This window comes from Anolis carolinensis, unplaced genomic scaffold (assembly GCF_035594765.1).
Source record: "Anolis carolinensis isolate JA03-04 unplaced genomic scaffold, rAnoCar3.1.pri scaffold_8, whole genome shotgun sequence".
Lineage (NCBI taxonomy): Eukaryota > Metazoa > Chordata > Lepidosauria > Squamata > Dactyloidae > Anolis > Anolis carolinensis.
In genome coordinates this window covers 16,368,703-16,391,064 of record NW_026943819.1, presented here as the reverse complement: position 1 = coordinate 16,391,064, position 22,362 = coordinate 16,368,703, and the positions used below count along the sequence as shown (strand labels likewise).

The window sequence follows — 22,362 nt, the reverse complement described above, 5'->3', positions numbered from 1 at the left end:
AAATTCTATATTGGGACAGCATTTTACAGGGTGTCCATAAAGTATCTTTACCATGTAAGATCTCTACACCATTTAAATGGTAAAGAGACTTTATAGACACCCTGTACTTTGCTGATTGATAAGAAAAAGGGGGCACTCAATACATTATACACATGCAGATGACACCAAACTGGGAGGGAGAGCCAACACTCCTGAAGAAAGGAGCAGAATTCAAAACGATCTTGACAGACTAGAGAGATGGGCCAAAACAAAATGAAGTTCAACAGGGAGAAATGCAAGATACTTCACTTCGGCAGAAAAAATGGAATGCAAAGATACAGAATGGGGGATGCCTGGCTAGACAGCAGTACATGTGAAAAAGATCTTGGAGTCCTCGTGGACAACAAGTTAAACATGAGCCAGCAATGTGATGCGGCAACTAAAAAAGCCAATGGGATTCTGGCCTGCATCAATAGGGGAATAGCGTCTAGATCCAGGGAAGTCCTGCTCCCCCTCTATTCTGCCTTGGTCAGACCACACCTGTAATACTGTGTCCAATTCTGGGCACCGCAGTTGAAGGGAGATGTTGACAAGTTGGAAAGCGTCCCGAGGAGGGCAACTAAAATGATCAAAGGTCTGGAGAACAAGCCCTATGAGGAGCGGCTTAAAGAACTGGGCATGTTTAGCCTCCAGAAGAGAAGGCTGAGAGGAGACATGATAGCCATGTACAAATATGTGAGGGTAAGTCATAGGGAGGAGGGAGCGAGCTTGTTTTCTGCTGCCCCGCAGACTAGGATGCGGAAAAATGGCTTCAAACTACAGGAAAGGAGATTCCACCTGAACATAGAATCATAGAATCATAGAATAGTAGAGTTGGAAGAGACCACATGGGCCATCTAGTCCAACCCCCTGCTAAGAAGCAGGAAATCGCATTCAAAGCACCCCCGACAGATGGCCATCCAGCCTCTGCTTAAAAGCCTCCAAGGAAGGAGCCTCCACCACGGCCCCGGGGAGAGAGTTCCACTGTCGAACAGCTCTCACAGTGAGGAAGTTCTTCCTGATGTTCAAGTGGAATCTCCTTTCCTGTATTTTGAAGCCATTGTTCCGTGTCCTAGTCTGCAGGGCAGCAGAAAACAAGCTTGCTCCCTCTTCCCTATGACTTCCCTTCACATATTTGTACATGGCTATCATGTCTCCTTCTCTTCTGCAGGCTAAACATGCCCAGCTCTTTAAGGGCTTGTTCTCCTCATAGGGCTTGTTCTCCAGACCCTTAATCATTTTAGTCGCCCTCCTCTGGACGCTTTCCAGCTTGTCAACATCTCCCTTCAACTGTGGTGCCCAAAATTGGACACAGTATTCCAGGTGTGGTCTGACCAAAGCAGAATAGAGGGGGAGCATAACTTCCCTGGATCTAGACGCTATTCCCCTATTGATGCAGGCCAGAATCCCATTGGCTTTTTTAGCAGCCGCATCACATTGTTGGCTCATGTTTAACTTGTTGTCCACGAGGACTCCAAGGTCTTTTTCGCACAGACTGCTGTCAAGCCAGGCGTCCCCCATTCTGTATCTTTGATTTCCATTTTTTCTGCCGAAGTGAAGTATCTTGCATTTGTCCCTGTTGAACTTCATTTTGTTAGTTTTGGCCCATCTCTCTAGTCTGTCAAGATCGTTTTGAATTCTGCTCCTGTCTTCTGGAGTGTTAGCTATCCCTCCCAGTTTTGTGTCGTCTGCAAACTTGATGATCGTGCCTTCTAACCCTTCGTCTAAGTCGTTAATAAAGATGTTGAACAGAACCGGGCCCAGGACGGAGCCCTGCGGCACTCCACTTGTCACTTCTTTCCATGATGAAGACGACGCATTGGTGAGCACCCTTTGGGTTCGTTCGCTTAGCCAATTACAGATCCACCTAACCGTAGTTTTGTCTAGCCCACATTTTACTAGTTTGTTTGCCAGAAGGTCGTGGGGGACTTTGTCGAAGGCCTTACTGAAATCCAGGTACGCTACATCCACAGCATTCCCTGTATCGACCCAACTCGTAACTCTATCGAAAAAAGAGATCAGATTAGTCTGGCATGACTTGTTTTTGGTAAATCCGTGTTGACTATTAGCAATGACCGCATTTGTTTCTAAGTGTTCGCAGACCACTTCCTTAATGATATTTTCCAGAATTTTGCCTGGTATTGATGTGAGGCTGACCGGACGGTAATTGTTTGGGTCGTTCTTTTTTCCCTTCTTGAAGATAGGGACCACATTCGCCCTCCTCCAATCTGCTGGGACTTCTCCCGTTCTCCAAGAACTCTCGAAGATAATTGCCAGTGGTTCTGAAATAACTTCCGCTAGTTCCTTCAGTACTCTTGGGTGTAGCTGATCTGGCCCTGGGGACTTGAATTCGTTTAGAGAGCCCAAGTGTTCCTGGACAACTTGTTTCCCTATTTGGGGTTGGATTTCCCCCAATCCTTCGTCCATTCCATGTTGCTGAGGTTGAAGATGGCTTTCTTTTTCTGAGAAGACCGAGGCAAAGAAGGCATTAAGTAGTTCTGCCTTTTCCCTGTCCCCTGTCGCCATCACCCCATCTTCTCCTTGAAATGGCCCTATCGCCTCCTTTTTCTTCCTTTTTCTACCAACGTAAGCAAAAAAGCCTTTTTTGTTGTTTTTTATGTCCCTGGCAAGCCTGAGCTCATTTTGCGCTTTAGCCTTGCGAACCTTTTCCCTACAGGTGTTGGCTATACGTTTGAATTCTTCTTTGGTGATTTCTCCCCTTTTCCACTTCTTGTGCATGTCACTTTTGAGCTTTAGCTCAGTTAGAAGTTCTTTGGACATCCATTCTGGCTTCTTTGCACTTGTCTTATTTTTCTTCTTTGTTGGCACTGTTTGCATTTGCGCCTTGAGTATTTCACTTTTGAAAAACTCCCATCCATCCTTAACTCCCTTGTTTTTTAATATTGGCGTCCATGGAATGCCGCTCAGTAATTCCTTCATTTTTTGGAAGTCAGCTCTCTTAAAGTCCAGAATGCGTGTTTGACTTGTCTTAGTTTCAGCATTCCTTTGTATTGCAAACTGCAGGAGCACATGGTCACTTGCCCCTAAGGATCCAACCACTTCAACTGTATTGATCAGGTCTTCCACATTTGTTAAGATTAGATCAAGAGTTGCTGATCCCCTTGTTGCCTCTTCTACCTTCTGGACCATAAAATTATCTGCAAGGCAAGTGAGGAATTTGTTGGACTTTGTACTCTTGGCTGAGTTTGTTTCCAGCAGATATCGGGATAATTGAAATCGCCCATGACTACTATATCTCTTCTTTGTGCCTGTTTGGTCAGCTGTTGACAGAAGGCTTCATCAAGTCCTTCATCCTGACTCGGAGGTCTGTAGTAGACACCCACGACAAGATCTTTTTGAGTCCCGGTTCCCTTGATTCTTATCCAGATGCTTTCAAGCTGGTTTCCCGGATTACAGTCTTGCATTTCTTCTGCAACGTAACTGTTTTTGACATATAAAGCTACTCCCCCTCCTCTCCCCTTTGTTCTATTTCTGTGAAAGAGGTTATAGCCCTCAATGGTTAAATTCCAGTGATGGGAGTCATCCCACCAGGTTTCAGTGATGCCTATGACATCGTATGTGTGGTGCTGTGCTAGGAGTTGGAGTTCGTCTTGCTTATTTCCCATGCTCTGAGCATTAGTGTAAAGACATGTAAGCCCCTGTGACCTCCCCTCGAACTGTTTATTTGGGATTATTGTGCTCTCTGTACTTGGTCCTTGCTGTGTTTGTGCAGCCCTCCGTTTAGCCTTTCGGCGGTTCCCTGTGGTCGTGGGTAATATAGTGTTCGCCAGGCTGTTGTTCCCCTCCCCCAGTGGATCTAGTTTAAAGTGCGCCTGATGAGGTTTGTGAGTCTGTGTGCAAAAAGATGTTTTCCTACTTGTGTGAGATGCACCCCATCGCTTGCCAGTAGTCCATCCTCTTGGAAGAGTAGACCATGGTCAAGGAAGCCAAAATGCTCCTCTTGACACCATTTTCTGAGCCAGTTATTGACCTGTACTATTTTTCCGGCCCTTGTAGAGCCGTGTCCTACAACGGGGAGGAGGGATGAAAAGATCACATGTACATTATACAGTTTTAGCTTTGTTCCCAGAGCTCGAAAATCATTTGTGATCTTTTGAAAAGTATGCCTAGCGGTGTCATTGGTACCTACATGAATCAACATAAGGTGGGGAGGGTGATGGGGCTTTAGGAGCCTGCTGAGCCTCTGAGTGATATGGTGTATTTTTGCCCCCGGGAGGCAGCATGTTTCTCGAGCCATCCCATCCGGTCTGGAAATGATGGCTTCCGTTCCTCTAAGGAGGGAGTCACCTACTACCAAGACCTGTTTCCTTTGAGGATTGACAGGGTCCCTTTTGTGCAAGACAGTGTGTATGTCCCCTGAAGAGTGTTCCTGTTGAAGTGAATCATGTAGGTGTAAAGTGTTGTCCTCCTCCTCAACATCCCCAGTGCATTCATCAATGACAATCCATTGAGATACATCCGAGAGCCCATTACTCTCCCAAGGATGTTCCTGTTGCTCCTGGTCTATGATTGGGGATGGAGCATTTGCATGATTACATAAGTGTGACTGTGGTGATGCACTGTCCCCGTCAGGGCTATCCCCTGCGCATTGATCCAGGGTGGTCCACTGAGTGGTATCTAAGAAACTGTGGTCCTCCACAAGATGTGTTTCCTGATTGTGTGTTAATGATGTAAGAATTTCAAATCTGTTGTGTAAATGCAGCTGAGCAGAGGAGTTCTGCGGAGGCTGCCTGGTCCTGCGTCTCCTTCTATGGGTGACCTCCTTCCAAGCCTGAGGGTTGTCTACCTTTGAGTTGATCTCCCCATAAGGTTCCTGATCATGGTCTTGGTGGTGTTGGTGTGATGCAGGCTGCTGATCTACAGCAGCGTGTTGTGCAGTGTCCAAGAAGAGCTCGAGTGCCTGAATGTCCTTAAGGGTCTTAATACGGTGCTCGAGCTGTTGGATCCTCTGCTCCATCAGAGTCATCTGTTTGCATTTGGAGCAGATGTAGTTGTCTAGTTTTTGTGTGAAAAAGCGGAACATGCCACAGCTGGTGCATGTGATGGGAATGTTTTGCTTTTGTTGCATCTCTTGGTGAGCGTGGTGGCCAAGTGGGATCTTTGTACAGTTAAGTAATATGCACGCACTTTATGTGCAAACTGCAACAAACCACCTCTTTGTGTATTTGTTTATGTTGCTTTGTTTCCTGTATGTACTGCAAAGGATAGTTAGTAAAGGTGCCTTTTAAAATCTTAGTTTAAAATCTTAAACTAAGTTTAAAAAGTTTAAAATCTTAGCCAAATCTTAGCCAAATCCTACCTGAAGCCAGGGAGCAAAAATGTCCTCCTGCTGCCTCTGCTTCTGCGAGAACCAACTGCCCTTCTGGGATCAGGCTCTGGCAGAAACTCACACTGGCAAATAAAGCTTTCCCAGAAACTCAATTAACAGGGGACAATGCCTGCTGTCAATCAACTTAAGTACCTGGCTCTCTTTCAACACAACAGTCACACAACAGTTAGACTTTGACCACAGGAGCCAAGCCCACACTCAGTTTAAAATCTTAGCCAAATCTTAGCCAAATCCTACCTGAAGCCAGGGAGCAAAAATGTCCTCCTGCTGCCTCTGCTTCTGCGAGAACCAACATCAGGAAGAACTTCCTCACTGTAAGGGCTGTTCAGCAGTGGAACTCTCTGCCCCGGACTGTGGTGGAGGCTCCTTCCTTGGAGGCTTTTAAGCAGAGTCTGGATGGCCATCTGTCGGGGGTGCTTTGAATGCGATTTCCTGCTTCTTGGCAGGGGGTTGGACTGGATGGCCCATGAGCTCTCTTCCAACTCTACTATTCTATGATTCTATGATCAGAGCCAAGATCCTATTTTAGTTTGGCAGCAGTATCAAACTGGATCACCTAGGACCTAGTTCCCGGAAAATCCAACCCTAGTTCTCTTTTCTCCCCTCTGAGACATCAAATGGTTCACTACACAAAGATGCCTATGTGCATGAGAAGGCATTTCTCAGCATCTGCTAATACAATACCCAATGACTCAGTTGTATCTTGCTTCTTATGTGTAAGTTCCTCTTGGTCAGGTGGACTTCAGATAGAGTTTCAACCAGTTGTACCAACCTAAGACAGTGCAGACTCCATGGTCTGCCTCTTGGACCCCATAGAGAGGACAGCTTCCATTCCAAAGAGCCAATTAGTCAGCTCATGCTAATCATCCCGAGACCTTTTTAGGCAACTTGATTAGTGCTCTGTATAATTGACCCATTACAAATGATGGAGGAACCGCCTTCCGTATACCCTGTAATTAAGGGTGAATGGCAGCTTTGTCTAGCATTTAGCCCTAATCATGGTAAATCAAACCCATGAACAAAACACAATCAGGAGACCCCTGTCCCAGCTCATATCAAGAAAAAAAATCAAGGCATTAAGCTTCTAGTCCTCAAAGTCTGCAGCTGGAGGAAACATGGATGTACATCTGGAAAAAAAGGCAAAATTTACAGACCTCCCAAATTATTATGGTATTTCCCGACATTAAGTACAGTATGCTCTCCTTATCCGTAGATTCAATATCTAAGGTTTTACCTACCCACTCTCCAAGTAATGGTATTTGTGGGCTTCTCTAAGTCCTCCAGTATGATTCTATGGTATGATCCTGGACCAAATATAGTCAAAATATAGGGGTCATGGTTATGTATGGTTTTGGGAATCCACAGAGAGCCAGGAACATAACATCTGCAGATCTGGGGCTACAGGGACAATATTAGCCTCTCATCTTTCCTTCAAGGAACTTAGACTGAGAAGTATACCCTCTTCAGTTTTTGTATGCATGTATTTAAACTGACAACCTGTTTGGCAGCTATGATACCATCTCTCAGACTTCCAATGTCTCAGAAATACTTTGGGTCAAGGGACCACCAGGCTTGGAGCCCCGGTGGCGCAATGGGTCAAACCCTTGTGCCGGCTGGACTGCTGATCCAAAGGTTGGGTTGCTGACCTGAAGGTTGCTGGTTCGAACCCGCTAGATGGGTGAGCTCCCATATGTCAGCTCTAGCTTTAGGGGACATGAGCAAAGCCTCCCAGCAGGATGGTAACACATCTGGGCATCCCCTGGGCAACGTCTCTGTAGACGGTCAATTCTCTCACTCCAGAAGTGACTTGCAGTATGTTCTCAAGTCGTTTCTGACACAATTTAAAAAACCCACTAGGCTGTGAAGTTTAGTTTTTGTGGTCACGTAAATCTCACTTGTACCATGAATTCATGGAGTTACCTATCAGTATCATCAGAGTCTCCCAATAATAATCATAATAAAAAACTTTATTTATACCCCGCTACCATCTCCCCAACGGGGACTCGGGGCGGCTTACGTGGGGCCATGCCCAAAACCATACAATATAACAGAATATAAAACAACATATCATAACACAATTTAACAATACAATAAATAATAACATACATTACAACCCAAAATTCAGAAAAAGCAATAAAAACCAGGGCAGGCCACATGAACACTAAGTTAAAACTCGGTGAGAAAGACATATGAATAAAACCACGGGGAGCAGGGACATAAAATAGTGGAACAGTCTAGAGGATAGATATCCCAGGGGAATAACCGAAGAAAGATATGACAGTTACTCTCCAAAGGCACACCGGAAGAGCCATGTTTTTAAGTCTTTCTTAAAGGCTAGCAAAGTGGGGGCCCAGGCTGACACCTTTGTTACAGGTGTAAGTCTTGTTGTGTAGATTACAAGACCATGCATGTAAAGTATTGTACTTCAAAAACTTGAAAATGACACAAATGCTAAGTTTTGAGTCCAGACAAAGGATTGTAGATTAGTCAGAATGGATTTGCTCTGTTGCTTTTGCTATGACTTTGGATTCAACTCAATTTTTTTAGTAGTATTAAACACTATGTTTAATTCCCACTTTACACTGTGTTCTTTGACTTCAGGCTGTCCCCTCTGATACTTCAGCTGCCTGAAAAACAACAATAACAACAGATGAACCTCACATGGGTGCCAAAGGGAAATTTATTCAATTTAATTGTTCAACATATTCTGAGAAAAGGTTTCATCAGAGGAGACTCAGCTTCATAGAACTTTTAGTTGATTAATCTCCCAATTAAACTGATCAATGTTGGAGTGGGTGCTGCTGTTTACTTTGCAGGAGCAGCTGGGAATAACTGCTGTGCAAGGACATCTTTAATGTGGACTGCTCCCTTTCTACAGCCGTTGTAGATCTAATTGAGCTGAAATGGCAAGGAGCGGATTTACAGAATAGGTGGGGAGGGGGATGCTTCAAACAAAATGTGACCTCTCTACAATCTTCCCTGCCCTCCACTGCAGTAATAATTCACAGTGAATGTGTATTAGAGATGGAGACGTATTCCCATTTAGAGGCCAGGTAGAAAGAATTGCATTTTTACAAGATATAACTGCCAAAAATTGTGCTGCAAAGCCCATTATGATAAGCAGCACTATTTTGGATGGTTGACTATGTAACACCATTTTATTGGCACACTAGCTATCTGATACCTATTTGATAGGCTGTGGTAGCCTCATTGTTTGGTTAATTAAATTTAATTAAAGTCCATTTGATTTAATCCTTGTTAGGATTTCCCAACACCTGAAAATCATGGTTTTTGAAACCATTTTCCAAATATTTTTAAATATTTCCATATTTAGAATGTCAAGCTTAATGTTCATAAATGTGCCAAATCTTAGCAAAGATCAGATTATAGCCTTTGCAGTGACTTTCAATAATACCAGAATGCTACTGAGTCCAAATTTCAGCAGGAGTTGAAGAACAGAGCTGTTTATATGGCTTAATTGACTATGTTATAAATACAGAAGTGATTTGGATAATTCACTCTCGTTATCTTTTAATACTTCCTTCTAAGCACAGTTTTGTCAAATAATGGGTGTGATAATGTTATTTATATATCTCCATATTGCTTTGCTGAGGACTATAACGGCAGCCTTGCCCTAAAGGAGGTTTTGCAGTCTAAATGCCAGCAATCAATGTGACAGCTAAAAGACAGGCACACGTTCAGGAAGGAGATGGGACACGGGTGATGTATGGCAAATGGGTATCCCAGCTCTTCATCATATGCTGTTGCTTTGGGGGAGCCTGTTTGTGCTTCAGAAATCCCAGGGGGATTGGAAGATATAAATAAGGAAGGCTGAGAACTTTAGGATGCATTGTGACTAGTTTGTGTGTGTGTGTCAGGAGCAACTTGAGAAACTGCAAGTCGCTTCTGGTGTGAGAAAATTGGCCATCGGCAAGGACGTTGCCCAGATGTTTTGATATTTGGGCCGGGCTGTGGCGCAGCTGGCTAGTAACCAGCTGCAATAAATCACTACTGACCGAGAGGTCATGAGTTCGAAGCCCGGGTCGGGTTAAGCCCCCGACCATTAAATAGCCCGGCTTGCTGTTGACCTATGCAGCCCCAAAAGAGGTTGCATCTGTCAATTAGGGAAATTTAGGTACGCTTTATGCAGGAGGCTAATTTAACTAATTTAAACATCATAAAACTGCCAGCATAAACACGAGGAATGGAATGAGGAAGTACAGCCACTACTGGACAGTGAAGCAACAGCTCCCCCTGTGGCCGGAATCATGAAGCTGGAAAAAAATGTTAAACGCCTCTGTGTCTGTCTATATATGTTGTTTGTCTGTTGGCATTGAATGTTTGCCATATATGTGTTCATTGTAATCCGCCCTGAGTCCCCTTCGGGGTGAGAAGGGCGGAATATAAATACTGTAAATAAATAAATATTTTTACCATCCTTGTGGGAGGCTTCTCTCATGTCCCCGCATTGGGGAGCTAGAGCTGATAGAGGGAGCTCATCCACGCTCTCCCCGGGTTGGATTCGAACTGGCAACCTTCAGGTCAGCAACCCAACCTCAAGTCATCAGTCCTGCCAACACAAGGGTTTAATCCACTGCACCACCAGGGGCTCCTAGTGATGCCTTAGAATCAAAGAGCTGGAAGAGACCCCAAAGGCCATCCAGACCAACCCCATTCTGCCATGCAGGAACACACACTCAAAGGACCCCAACATATGGCCATGGCGCCTTTTAAAAAACCCAGAGACAAAGCCATGTCAGGATGTCCTTCCTAATTTTTAGGTGGAACATCTTTTCCTGCAGTTTGAATCCATTGCTCTCTATCCTAGTCTCCAGAGCAGCAGAAACAAGCTTGCCTCCTCCTCAATGTGATATCGTTTAAAATAGTTAAATTTTGCAATTGTGTCCCTGCTCAGCTTTCTCTTCTCCAAGCTGAACAGGGCAGACTCTGTTAGCTACTCCTTTGATCATTTTGGTCTTGCTTCTTCAGATATATTTCACTTGTCAATATCCCTCTTGAATTGTGGTGCCCAGAACACAGTATTCCAGATCTGACGAAGCAGAATAGAGTAACAGTATTGTTTCCCTTGATATATTCCTATTGCTTCCTGTTGAACTAGCCTAGAATCCTATTTTTGTTTTGTTTTTCCTTTTGCTGCTACATCACACTATTGGCTCATGTTCAGATTGTGGATTGCTTATTTATTTATTGTGTCAGAAGCCAACTGAGAATACAGTTATACTGTATAGAAAAATCACAAACAAAGTCAAAAACTTGGCATTATACTAAATTTTCTTTGACAAGAAGCTGGCTACTTGGAGTGCCTCTGGTGTCGCTGTGGGAAGGTCCTCCATTGTACATGTGGCAGGGCTGAAAAATTATCAGAAAAAAACCACAGATGTTTTTATTGCAAATTGTACATGGGATATGTGTGTATGTTAAATTAACTGATGTATACTTTTAAACTTGAAATTAATATTTGGTCACTGCAGGCACTGACTTGCCCTTCCAGCTGTTGAAACTGCAAGTCTTGTGTATCAGTGACTAAAATTGCAAGGAAACTGGAACTGTGCTATTGACTACAGTGAGCAAAAGATAGTCACGTGATTTTATTGTTATTTCCCCACCTTCACAATGGATTTGAATGCTAGCAATCACTCCTTTCTTCCTGACTGTCAGAGCTTCCAGAATTAATGCTGGCACAAAAGCGTTTGCCTTAATTACTGCCTCTGGATTCAACTCTTTGACTTAATGCATTCGGGTGTGTTTAAGGTAATTTTATTTCACTAATATTAAAATAATTTAGAAATGCAGCTTTTAGGCATGTTAATGCACCATTTGAATGCCACACAGAAAAGTTTTAATTATCTTACTGAATGCGCACACACATATATTGGGATGGTTTCAAGTCAAGGAAAGGGAAGAGAATAGGTTTGTAAATGGTGTTGTTAGGATTATGTTTTCTTTGCTAATGACAACAAACAAAGGTAATGTTGGAAAGGTATCTACATCATATATTTTAGTAGTCTGAATGGCTTATGTTTTTTCCGAAGTTTGGCCTTTAAAATATGCAGTGGATCTGATTTCAATAAACCATGAGTACTTTTAGCTTTCAATTCAAGCTGCTAATAATACTGGGAGGCTATTAATATAATATACCTGTAGAGTTTGGAGAAGTGATAGAATACCCAACAAGCAAACTTTTAACAGGCCTTTAGAAAAAGCAACCTATGTGTGTTCAGCTGTATATCCCTGTACGTGGGATCGAGAAGTTTTGTTTCTGGCTTGGCTTGATTCTACATCTGAGTATTCAGGAGTAAGCCAACAAATCTTCAACATACAAAGTGCAGCTCAATTGTATGCAAAGCATTATATGTGCCTGTTGATAATAATCCCTTCCTTTCTCCTATCATGGCATATGTTGCTAGTCCCAAAATGTAAAGATTTTCAGCCTCAAATTGCATCTAATTCTGGGCAGCAGGGGCCTCTTGCCCTAACACTCTTTGCTTTCTTTGTACATTGTTGTGAAGAGGCATTTCCTGTCACCCCAAATGGGCCACTCCACCCCCTGCCTTGTGGCTGTCTATGCCCCAGCCTCATCCATCTATTTGAAGAATCATATCCCAATCTGGGGCAGGAGAGAATCCATCACCCGAACAGCCTTTCGGGGACTTTTGCTGTAGGGCGACAGACCCAATTTAACACTTCATTAAGGATTTGCCAGCCATTGATCTAGATTATTAGGGTTACTACCATCTAATTGCACCTATACTTATTAATTATATTTGGACAGCTAGAGAATAGTGTTGAGTGTCTACTATATTTAGTAAAATCTCTGTCAGAGAGCTAATTATGGAACCAATAATACGTTGGTACCAAGTATACTATTCACTCTTCTTCTTTTTTAAAAGAGCATATCTGCTAAGAAAAATCATTTATTGTGTTGTTGAAAGCTTTCATGGCTGGAATCACTGGGTTGCTATGAGTTTTCCAGGCTGTATGGCCATGTTCCAGAAGCTTTCTCTCCTGCTGTTTCATCCACATGTGTGGCAGGCATCGTCAGAGGTTGTGAGGTCTGTTAGAAACTAGGCAAGTTGGGTTTATATATCTGTGAAAAGTCACAGTCCCCCAACCTGGACTTTTCACAGATATATAAACCCCACTTGCCTAGTTTTCAACAGACATCACAACCTCTGAGGATGCCTGCCAAAGATGTGGGGGAACATGGCCACACAGCCCAGAAAACTCACAGCAACCCAAGATCATTTATTGTTTGTGAAATCATTTTCTCGGATTGTCCTTGATTTATTTGTCTTCAGTTCCAATTTACAGTGACCTGAAGGCAGTCCTAACAAGGAGTTTTCTTGGCAAGGTTTTGTTCAGAGAGGGTTTGGCGTTGCTTTTCTCCAAGGGTCATATGTTGGAGCCTCCGGTGGCCTAGGGGATAAAAGCCTCGTAACTTGAAGGTTGTGTTGCTGACCTGAAGGCTGCCAGGTTCAAATCCCACCCGGGGAGAGCGCGGATGAGCTCCCTCTATCAGCTCCAGCTCCGTGCGGAGACATGAGAGAAGCCTCCCACAAGGATGGTAAAACATCAAAAACATCCAGGCGTCCCCTGGGCAACGTCCTTGCAGATGGCCAATTCTCTCAACTCAGGTTGCTCCTGACACGAAAAAAAAATCTGTTGGGTTTCCATGACTGAGCAAGGATTCAGCTTTTGGTCTCTAGAGATCATGGGATGAGTATAGGGTTTTTTGGCTGTAGTGGAGCTGTGTCTACCTCTTCTTCTTTCTCTCCAACTCCACAATACTAGCAGTTGGGGTGGAGGGAGGATTCCCTTTCATCTATAGCAGTGGTTCTCAACCTGTGGGTCCCCAGATGTTTTGGCCTTCAACTCCCAGAAATCCTAACAGCTGGTAAACTGGCTGGGATTTCTGGGAGTTGTAGGCCAAAACATATAGGGACCCACAGGTTGAGAACCACTGATCTAGAGGAGCCTTCCTCAATCTGGTGTTCTTCAACTATGTAAGGAATTTGCTCACAAAACCTCAACCTACCAAGGAGCTTTGCTTGGTGGGGATGATTGGTCTTGTAACCCAAGTCTGGAAGGCAGTAAATTGGGTAAGATTGGTTTAGAGGGGCCCTACAGAAAAATAAGTAAACCTCATATATCTCATTCCCCAACCATTGCAAATTCTGGACAGCACTTCCTCACTAAGCTGGCTTTGCTGAAGAAACACTGTAGACTTAATGTGTTCCTATAAATACTTTCTTTCTAAATGTCCCAGTATGTAGGGAGAAGAGGAGTGGTAAAAATGTAAGACCAAAATAGGCAGCATGTGATAAATAACCTGTGTTTCAGATCAGCAGTCTGTTCTGAGGAAAGGGTTTTTCAACTGCCTGTCACCTAAACATCAATTGTTTTTATGAATGACTGGTGCAGGCTAGAAATGAGCAAATTTGGCTCCAGCCGTATACGTTTCCAGAAAGAGAAGGCTGGCAAAGCAACCTAGCGAAGGGGTGGAAAATGTTGGATTTTGAAGAGATTATTTGTATCCCCGAACTCTCGACGTGTGGAGTCTAAATCTGTAACATTCAAGTGGAGAAATTAATATTGAGTCCAGAATTCAGTATTATGACCATTTCACTACTCAGCATCTATATATATAAAAGGGTAATGAAATTTCGGCCTAGGACAAAACAACAAAACGACACATCCCAGAAACACTAAACTTGGCAGCACAACCCCTCATCCATGCCTCTATGTTCATACAACAAAAAGAAAAGAAAAATAAAGTCCTAATTAGAGGGAGAGGAATAATTGTTTTTATCCAATTGCTGCCAGTTAGAAGGCTAAGCTCCGCCCACTTGGTCTCCTAGCAACCCACTCAGCCCAGGGGACAGGCAGAGTTAGGCCTCACTTAGGCCTCTTCCACACTGCCTATAAACTACAGATTACCAGATTTTAACTGGATTATATGGCAGTGCAGACTCAAGGCCCTTCCACACAGCTATATGACCCATTTATAATGGACTTAATGTAAGGTAAACCCTTTACCCTTTACCTTAACTACCACCAATTCCTCAATACTTTATTTACCATAGCACCATACTACGCCACAGCAACGCATGGCCGGGCACAGCTAGTAACACTATAAAAAGTACAGGAACTTTCATAACACTATGAAAAGTACATGGCCGGGCACAGCTAGTAACACTATAAAAAGTACAGGAACTTTCATAACACTATGAAAAGTACAGGCAAAATCTCTGAGATTGACAACAATACTGTACTTATTGAAATGTGGAAGTGCAGTAGAGTCTCTGTTTTAGAAAAATGCTTCTAGTTTCTTTTAAATACATTCTCGCTTTCAAATAGAGTGCTTGGGGAGAATGCACGCTGTTTTACATGGTAATTGCTCTTCCCATGGCTTCCAGGAGTGCAATTCTCTTCTAAAATGAGACACACACACCCTGAATGTGAGCTGGAGACTGGAGGCATAGCTCCCCTTTTAGAGCTAGGAAAACTACACTCTTTAGTTGCTGCAGTGCCATCTTTTTAAGCTAAATAACATTGAATTAGATCTGGTGTTCCTCTCCTAGAGGCCTTCATCCTCTTTGAAAATTCTTCGGTGATTATGGTTTCAGGAACCCTAGTCTCGATCCAATGTGGAAACGTGCTAGGCAGTGTACGTTTTGTCTTGTTTAACTTCTTGAATAAGGTAAAATAAGGTATGATCATGATAGCATAGGGAACTGGTGGCCCTCCTATTGTTAGACTACAGTAACCATCATCCATGACAATCTCAGTTTCATGTTCTTCATGTTTCTAAAGATGATCCTAGTGATGGAAGTCAGGGGATCTCTCAAACTTCACTAGATTGGGCCCTTCACACCAGAGTTGTTGCCAGAAGTCTCAATACAAAAGTAAACCCATGTTTTGTTGGCTAACCAACAGCAAAAGAAATCTACTTTCTGTTTTTCTGCATTGCTGCACCCAGTTCTCCCCAAAGGCAGCCATCTCGGGAACACTCTCAGGCTGTGGACATAAATATTTAATAACCAATATATCTGCATTTTATTGCTCATTACCAGCAAGATTATTTCAGTATATTACTCTTAGGTATGAATATTTATGGTGTATTACTCGGCTTGAAGTTAAATGGCTTATTGACATACTGTTAATGCCTAGTAAGCATTGACACACTCTCACTTTTTTTTTTTGGCTGAAGTGTTTGAAGAGTGAGGTAAACTCAGAAAGCTATCAAGATTCTGGCGCCTGTGCTTCTCTCTCTTGAGGTAATAAACTCGGAATGAAGCAAAGGTCACTTGGAGACATCTTGTGCAGGATTCAGGATGGGAAACCTAGGAGCACAGAAAGCCACCTTATAAGTCATTGACCCATCTAGTTCAGTATTATTGACGCTGGCTGGCAAAGGCTCTCCAGAATTTCAGGCACAATTCTTTCTCAACTCTTTCTGGCATCCTTGGTAGTCTTGTTTAACTTCTAAAATAAGATGAAATAAAAATATGTTCATGATAGCATGGGGAACTGGTGGCCCTCCTATTGTTGGACTACAGTTGCCATCATTTGTGGCATTTGGCCATTTTGCAATATGAGATTCCAGACAAGTATGGAAAAACAAAATTGAAAGACATGTCAGGATTATCAAGAGGAAGAGGAGAACTGGACATGAGAGATTGAACAAGTTGAGTTGGCAAGGAATCATAGAATCTTCAAGTTGGAAGGGACCATATGTTTTTTCCGCTACATTCTTTCCAATTCCAGACCTTTCAATTGGATGGTCTTCTGCTACCTCTACATTTGAACAAATGGGCTCCAGAGCTCCCCTGCTGCTGCTGCTCTGCTGCTCAGTTGTTTAGTCATCTCCAACTCTTGGTGACCTCCTGGACCAGTCCACGCCAGAGCTCCCTGTCAGCCGTCACCGCCCCCAGTTCCTTCAAGGTCAACCCAGTAATTCCCAGGATACCGTCCATCCATCTTGCCCTTGGTCGGCCTCTCTTCCTTTTTCCTTCCATTTCCCCCAGCATCGTGATCTTTTCCAAGCTTTCCTGTCTCCTCATGATATGGCCAAAATACTTCAGCCTTCCCTCCAGTGAGCAGCTGGGCATTATTTCCTGGAGGATGGACTGGGTGGATCTTCTTGCGGTCCAAGGCACTCTCAGGATTTTTCTCCAGCACCAGAGTTCAAAAGTGTCTATCTTCCTTCGCTCAGCCTTCCTTATGGTCCAGCTCTCGCATCCATAGGTTACTATGGGGAATACCATTGCTTTGACTATGCGGACCTTCGTTGCCAGTGTGATGTCTCTGCTCTTCACTATTTTGTCAAAGTTGGCCATTGCTCTCTTCCCAAGAAGGAAACGTCTTCTGATTTCCTGGCTGCAGTCTGCATCTGCAGTGATCTTCGCGCCTAGAAATATAAAGTCTGTCACTGCCTCCACGCTTTCTCCCTCTATTTGCCAGTTATCAATAGGTGTAGTTGCCATGATCTTGGTTTTCTTGATGTTTAACTGCAACCCAACTTTTGCACTTTCTTCTTTCACCTTGTTGATAAGGCTCCTCAGCTCCTCCTCGCTTTCGGCCATCAGAGTGGTATCATCTGCATACCTAAAGTTGTTAATGTTTCTTCCAGCAATTTTAACTCTGGCCTTGGATTCCTCAAGTCCCGCATGTCGCATGATGTGTTCTGCGTACAAGTTGAATAGGGAGGGCGATAGTTTACATCCTTGCCGCACTCCTTTCCCAATCTTGAACCAGTCTGTTGTTCCGTGATCTGTTCTTACTGTGGCTACTTGGTCTTTATACAGATTCCTCAGGAGACAGACAAGGCGACTTGTTCTCCCCAGACCACCAAGAACATGCCATAGTTTATTATGATCCATACAGTCGAATAGTCAATAAAGCAGAAGTAGATGTTTTTCTGGCTTCCTCCATTATCCAGCGGATATTGGCAATTTGGTCTCTCGTTCCTCTGCCTTTTCCGAACCCAGCTCCCCTACTCATGGTATAATAGGAGCAGAACCTGCAGTGTTGTAGCTCCTGTCCTTCCTTGGAGGATGACTGGGCGATTAAGGAGCAAAACACGGTGATGCACGTTTCCTTTCTATTTCCCCATCTCTGTTGGTTCAGGAGATTGCCTCCTTATTCCTTGTGGCAGAGCTGGCCGTCATGGAGCGTAGGACTACTGTTGTCATCAGGATAATGGAGCAAATTTGGGAAGGCTGCTTCAAAATCCATAGGAAACTCCTGCTCAAATGTCTTTGAAACCTGGACAGATAAGTGGAGTTTTAACATCTCTGCTGTCAAACACCGAGAAAAGCTTCTCTGTGCAACTACAGCCTTTGTTTCAAAATAGTCTGGCAGAAAAAGTCCCACCCCAGTTTCCCCCACTTCTCTGCTTTCAAAGAGACCACTTCCTCTGGTGCTTCAGCTCTGCTTGCCATGTCAGGTGTCCAGCGAATGAGACAAACTCACTGGGATCGTAAAGTCTAGCTAAATGAATTGTTGTTGTTGCTGATGCTGTTTTGGCCGGCAGCAACTGCTTAGGTGTGTATTTACAAGCCAGGGAAGTTTCCTCGATGCAGTAAATACCCCTGACAGGCAGTTGTACCATAAAGGGCTGACATTTCTCTGTAATGGTAATAAAATGCTGAATTATTTTGGTGCACAGTGGCTGATGAGGGAGCAACTTAGAGGAAGGATAATTACTTGTGAAGCAGTAAATACAGGAGGCCGCCTAAGAGGGGTGAGTTAGGGGGTCCTTAATAATTCAGAGGGATTCCTGCAGGGAAGGGCCAGACCCAGCAGGAAGGCAGCAGGCCCTTGAAGGGTTATGTCTGCAAGTGTCTGTCTTCCTCAGCCACAGGTTTGGGGATGATTTCTATAGGAACCTGGCACTCTTAAGTTGTGCTAGTTGCTGCTCCTGCTGCTGTCGCTGCTGCTGCTGATGTTGCTATTGTTGTTGTTGTTGTTATTTTAAAAGCTAAATCCTATTACTTGCCCTCCAACGTTAGCCAATTTACAAAACTGGAATTCTTTCGGTCTCTATTGTTGGAGCCCCCGGTGGTGCAGCGGATTAAACCACTGAGCTGCTGAACTTGCTGACCAAAAGGTCGGCAGTTCGAACTAAGGGAGTGGGCTGAGCTCCCGCTGTTAGCCCCAGCTCCTTCCAACCTAGCAGTTTGAAAACATGTAAATGTGAGTAGATCAATGGGTACTGCTCCAGCAGGAAAGTAACAGTGCTCCATGCAGTCTTGCTGGCCACGTGACCTTGGAGGTGTCTATGGACAACGCCAGCTCTTCGGCTTAGAAATGGAGATGAGCGCCAACCCCCAGCATGACATGACTAGACTGAATGTCAGGGGAAAACTTTTACCTTTACCGTACCTATTGTTGTCAAGTTAGATCTTTGGTCAATTTAATTCATTACTGTCGATGCTGGTTAGTATTGTTTCTTCAGGATTTCATTCCATGCAGTTCTCTGACCAAGTACTCATCTGGGATCCCCTGCATTTAAGGATATGCCCCTTTTCCATATCTACTCATGTGGTTTAGATCCAAAACTTTGAAAGGTGACATTTTTTAGATTTACCGTATTTACTCGAATATAAGCCGAACGAATATAAGCCGGGGCATCTAATTTTACCACAAATAAACTGGGAAATCATTGACTCAAGTATAAGCCGAGGGTGGAAAATTTCAGAAATAAAAATAGATACCAAAAATTACATTAATTGAGGCATCATTAGGTTAAATGTTTCTGAATATTTACATCAAGCTCTAATATAAGATAAGACTTTCTAACTGATTAAATCATTATTCTCATCTTCTTCAATGTAAATGTGCTTATGTATCCTTTTAATAATAATAGAGTAAAATAATACATGTAATAATAATAATAAATACAGGAAAATAATACATATAATAATAAATAGAGTAGAATAATAAATGTAATAATAATAAGATCAGATTGAAATAATAAATGTATTAATAATAATAATAAAAATAGAGTAAAAGAAATGTAATAGTAGCAACAATAATAGAGTAGAATAATAAATGTAATAATAATAAGATCAGATTGAAATAATAAATGTATTAATAATAATAATAAAAATAGAGTAAAAGAAATGTAATAGTAGCAAGTATAATAATAAATGTAATAATAATAGAATAAAATAATAAATGTAATAATACCAATAATAATAGAGAAAAATAATAAATGTACCATATATTCTCAAGTATAAACTGACCCAAATATAAGCCAACCAGGATCCTCACCCGAGTATAAGCTGAGGGGGACTTTTTAGTCCTAAAAAAAGGGCTGAAAAACTAGGCTTATACTTGAGTATATGCAGTAATATCCCAGAATGCCCAGGTAACTTGACAATGAGGAGCTGTGCTCCAAGTCATTTCTGCCTTCCTCTCGCCACACGTGCACACTTTTCCAAGCTCTGTCTAGAACTCTTCTATCAAACCCACACACCACCTGTTCGCTAGTTCTGGGTTGCAGCTCTACACTGAAGAAGGATGCTGTTGGTCTGGGCTCTGTCAACTTTACCACAGCTTGTGTGGATTTTAAAACAGTGTCCAAGGAGAGAATGCTGGCATTGGTAGCTGGCAGGCTTCACTTGGCAAAGGTGAGGCACATGGCTTGGAGTCGCAGTGCATCCCTCCAGACCATATGGCAAGGCTGGCACCCGTGGGGCATACACCGGATAGCAGAGGGAGCCTCTGGCAAGACTGGGTGCCGATTCCTGCGTGGGAGCTGCTAGTTCCTGCTGCCCTTAAATTTGAGGCAAGATTTTCTAGAGGAAATGAACTATTTAATACTAATGATGTGTCTTCTGTGGAAGACAGTGGGTCAGTTGTTAGAAATAAGGCATATAATCTTGTCTTGTTTGCAGACCTAAGTATGGAGTGCCACTGGCAAAGGTGTAGAGATCTTAGTTTTCTGGTTTTCTTCTTATTTATTAATGACTAGCTGTGCCCGGCCACGCGTTGCTGTGGTGAAGTATGGTGGTATGGGAAATAAGGTATTGAGGAATTGGTGGTAATTAAGGTAAAGGGTAAAGGTTTTCCCCTGTAGAGTAAAATCTCACTTATCCAGCATTCGCTTATCCAATGTTCTGGATTATCCAACGCAGTCTGCCTTTTAGTAGTCAATGTTTTTGTAGTCAGTGATTTAAATTCATTGTGATATTTTGTTGGTAAATTTGTAAATACAGTAATTACTACATAGCATTACTGCGCATGGAACTACTTTTTGTGTCAAATTTGTTATATAACATGATGTTTTGGTGCTTAATTTGTATAATGATTACCTAATTTGATGATTACCTAATGATTACCTAATCGGCTTTTCCTGAATCCCAACATATTCACTTATCCAACGTTCTGCCGGCCTGTTTATGTTGGATGAGTGAGACTCTACTGTATATTTATAATCTTATATTATCTGCTTAGAACTGGATTATATGAGGCCCCTTCTACACAACTGTATAAAATGCACACTGAAGTGGATTATATGGCAGTGTGGAGTCAAGATAATCCAGTTCAGAGCAGATAATATAAGATTATAAATGGGTTATATAGTTGTGTGGAAGGGCCTTGAGTCTACACTGCCATATAATCCAGTTTAAATCTGCTAATCTGTAGTTTATAGGCAGTGGGGAAGAGGCCTAAGTGAGGCCTAACTCTGCCTGTCCCCTGGGCTGAGTGGGTTGCTAGGAGACCAAGTGGGCGGAGCTTTGCCTTCTAACTGGCAGCAATTGGATAAAAACAATTATTCCTCTCCCTCTAATTAGGACTTTATTTTTCTTTTCTTTTTGTTGTATGAACGCAGAGGCATGGATGAGGGGTTGTGCTGCCAAGTTTAGTGTTTCTGGGATGTGTAGTTTTGTTGTTTTGTCCTAGGCCGAAATTTCATTACCCTTTTATATATATAGATGGTGATATAATCTCAGCCAAAGAATACAATCAATACATTTTAAATTTTGAACATTTTAGTACTTTAAAATTGCTTCTGCCTGCCCCTTTGGTTGTTACTGTTAGTCTCAGAGAAATATTGCACCATTTCAAGAGTGGTGTTTGTGTTATTTCCATAAAATATCCAGTATTGAGAAATGTTGCCCCACAGTCAGAATGTACATTTGGTTGGGATGTCTTTGTAATCAGTCTCCCCAAACTTTGCCCAAAGTGGGGAAAATTCAGTTTAAAGCATGCTATTACTCATTGAAAGCCACGGTACATTGTGGGGATAAGAATGTTTCCATTTAGGGTGAGTCCAATTTTTTTGCAAGTTTAGACAAGCCATTGGTCCCATGAAACCTTCTTTCTGAACATTTGTTGTATATTTTCTAATACTCTTTTCATCCCTTGGGCAGAAGGGAGCCTGCAGGTTTTTCTGTGGTTGCCATCTCTGCCTTTCTGTAGCATTTGTGAACTCCTTCAAGCAGATCTTCAGACCCCTTCTTTTTCTTCTAGTTTTGAGAGATGACTTCCGGCAGGCTCCTAGTGATGTGGTTGTGGCAGCCGGAGAGCCAGCTGTGATGGAGTGCATTCCGCCCAGAGGACACCCGGAGCCCACCATTTCCTGGAAAAAGAACAACGTCCGCATCACTGATAAGGATGAGCGCATTACGGTACGGCCAAAGACAACTGTGTGCCTCTTTACCATCTCTGATATGTCTGTGTTCATGGCCATATCACAAATTCAATTAGCCTCTCACAAAGGCCCCATCTACACTGCCATGTAAAATCCATATTATCTTCTTTGAACTGGATTATATGGCAGTGTAGACTCATCGAATCCAGTTCAAATCAGATAATCTGGGTTTTGGTATGTTTTCCGGGCTGTATGGCCATGTTCCAGAAATATTCTCTCCTGACGTTTCACCCACATCTATGGCAGGCATCCTCAGAGGTTGTGAGGTATGGAGAAACTAAGCAAGGAAGGTTTATATATATATCTGTGG

General features: G+C 42.9%; 1 protein-coding gene across 3 annotated transcripts in view; it reads left to right on the top strand.

The window, feature by feature from the left end:
• Window positions 1-22,362, top strand: part of robo3 (roundabout guidance receptor 3) — a 232,753-nt gene that overhangs the window by 154,146 nt on the left and 56,245 nt on the right. For all 3 annotated transcript variants that reach the window (XM_062961269.1, XM_062961268.1, XM_008119088.3), the window contains exon 3: window positions 21,872-22,029. In XM_062961269.1, coding sequence (XP_062817339.1) covers window positions 21,872-22,029 — 158 coding nt within the window. The remainder of the gene's footprint in view (window positions 1-21,871; window positions 22,030-22,362) is intronic.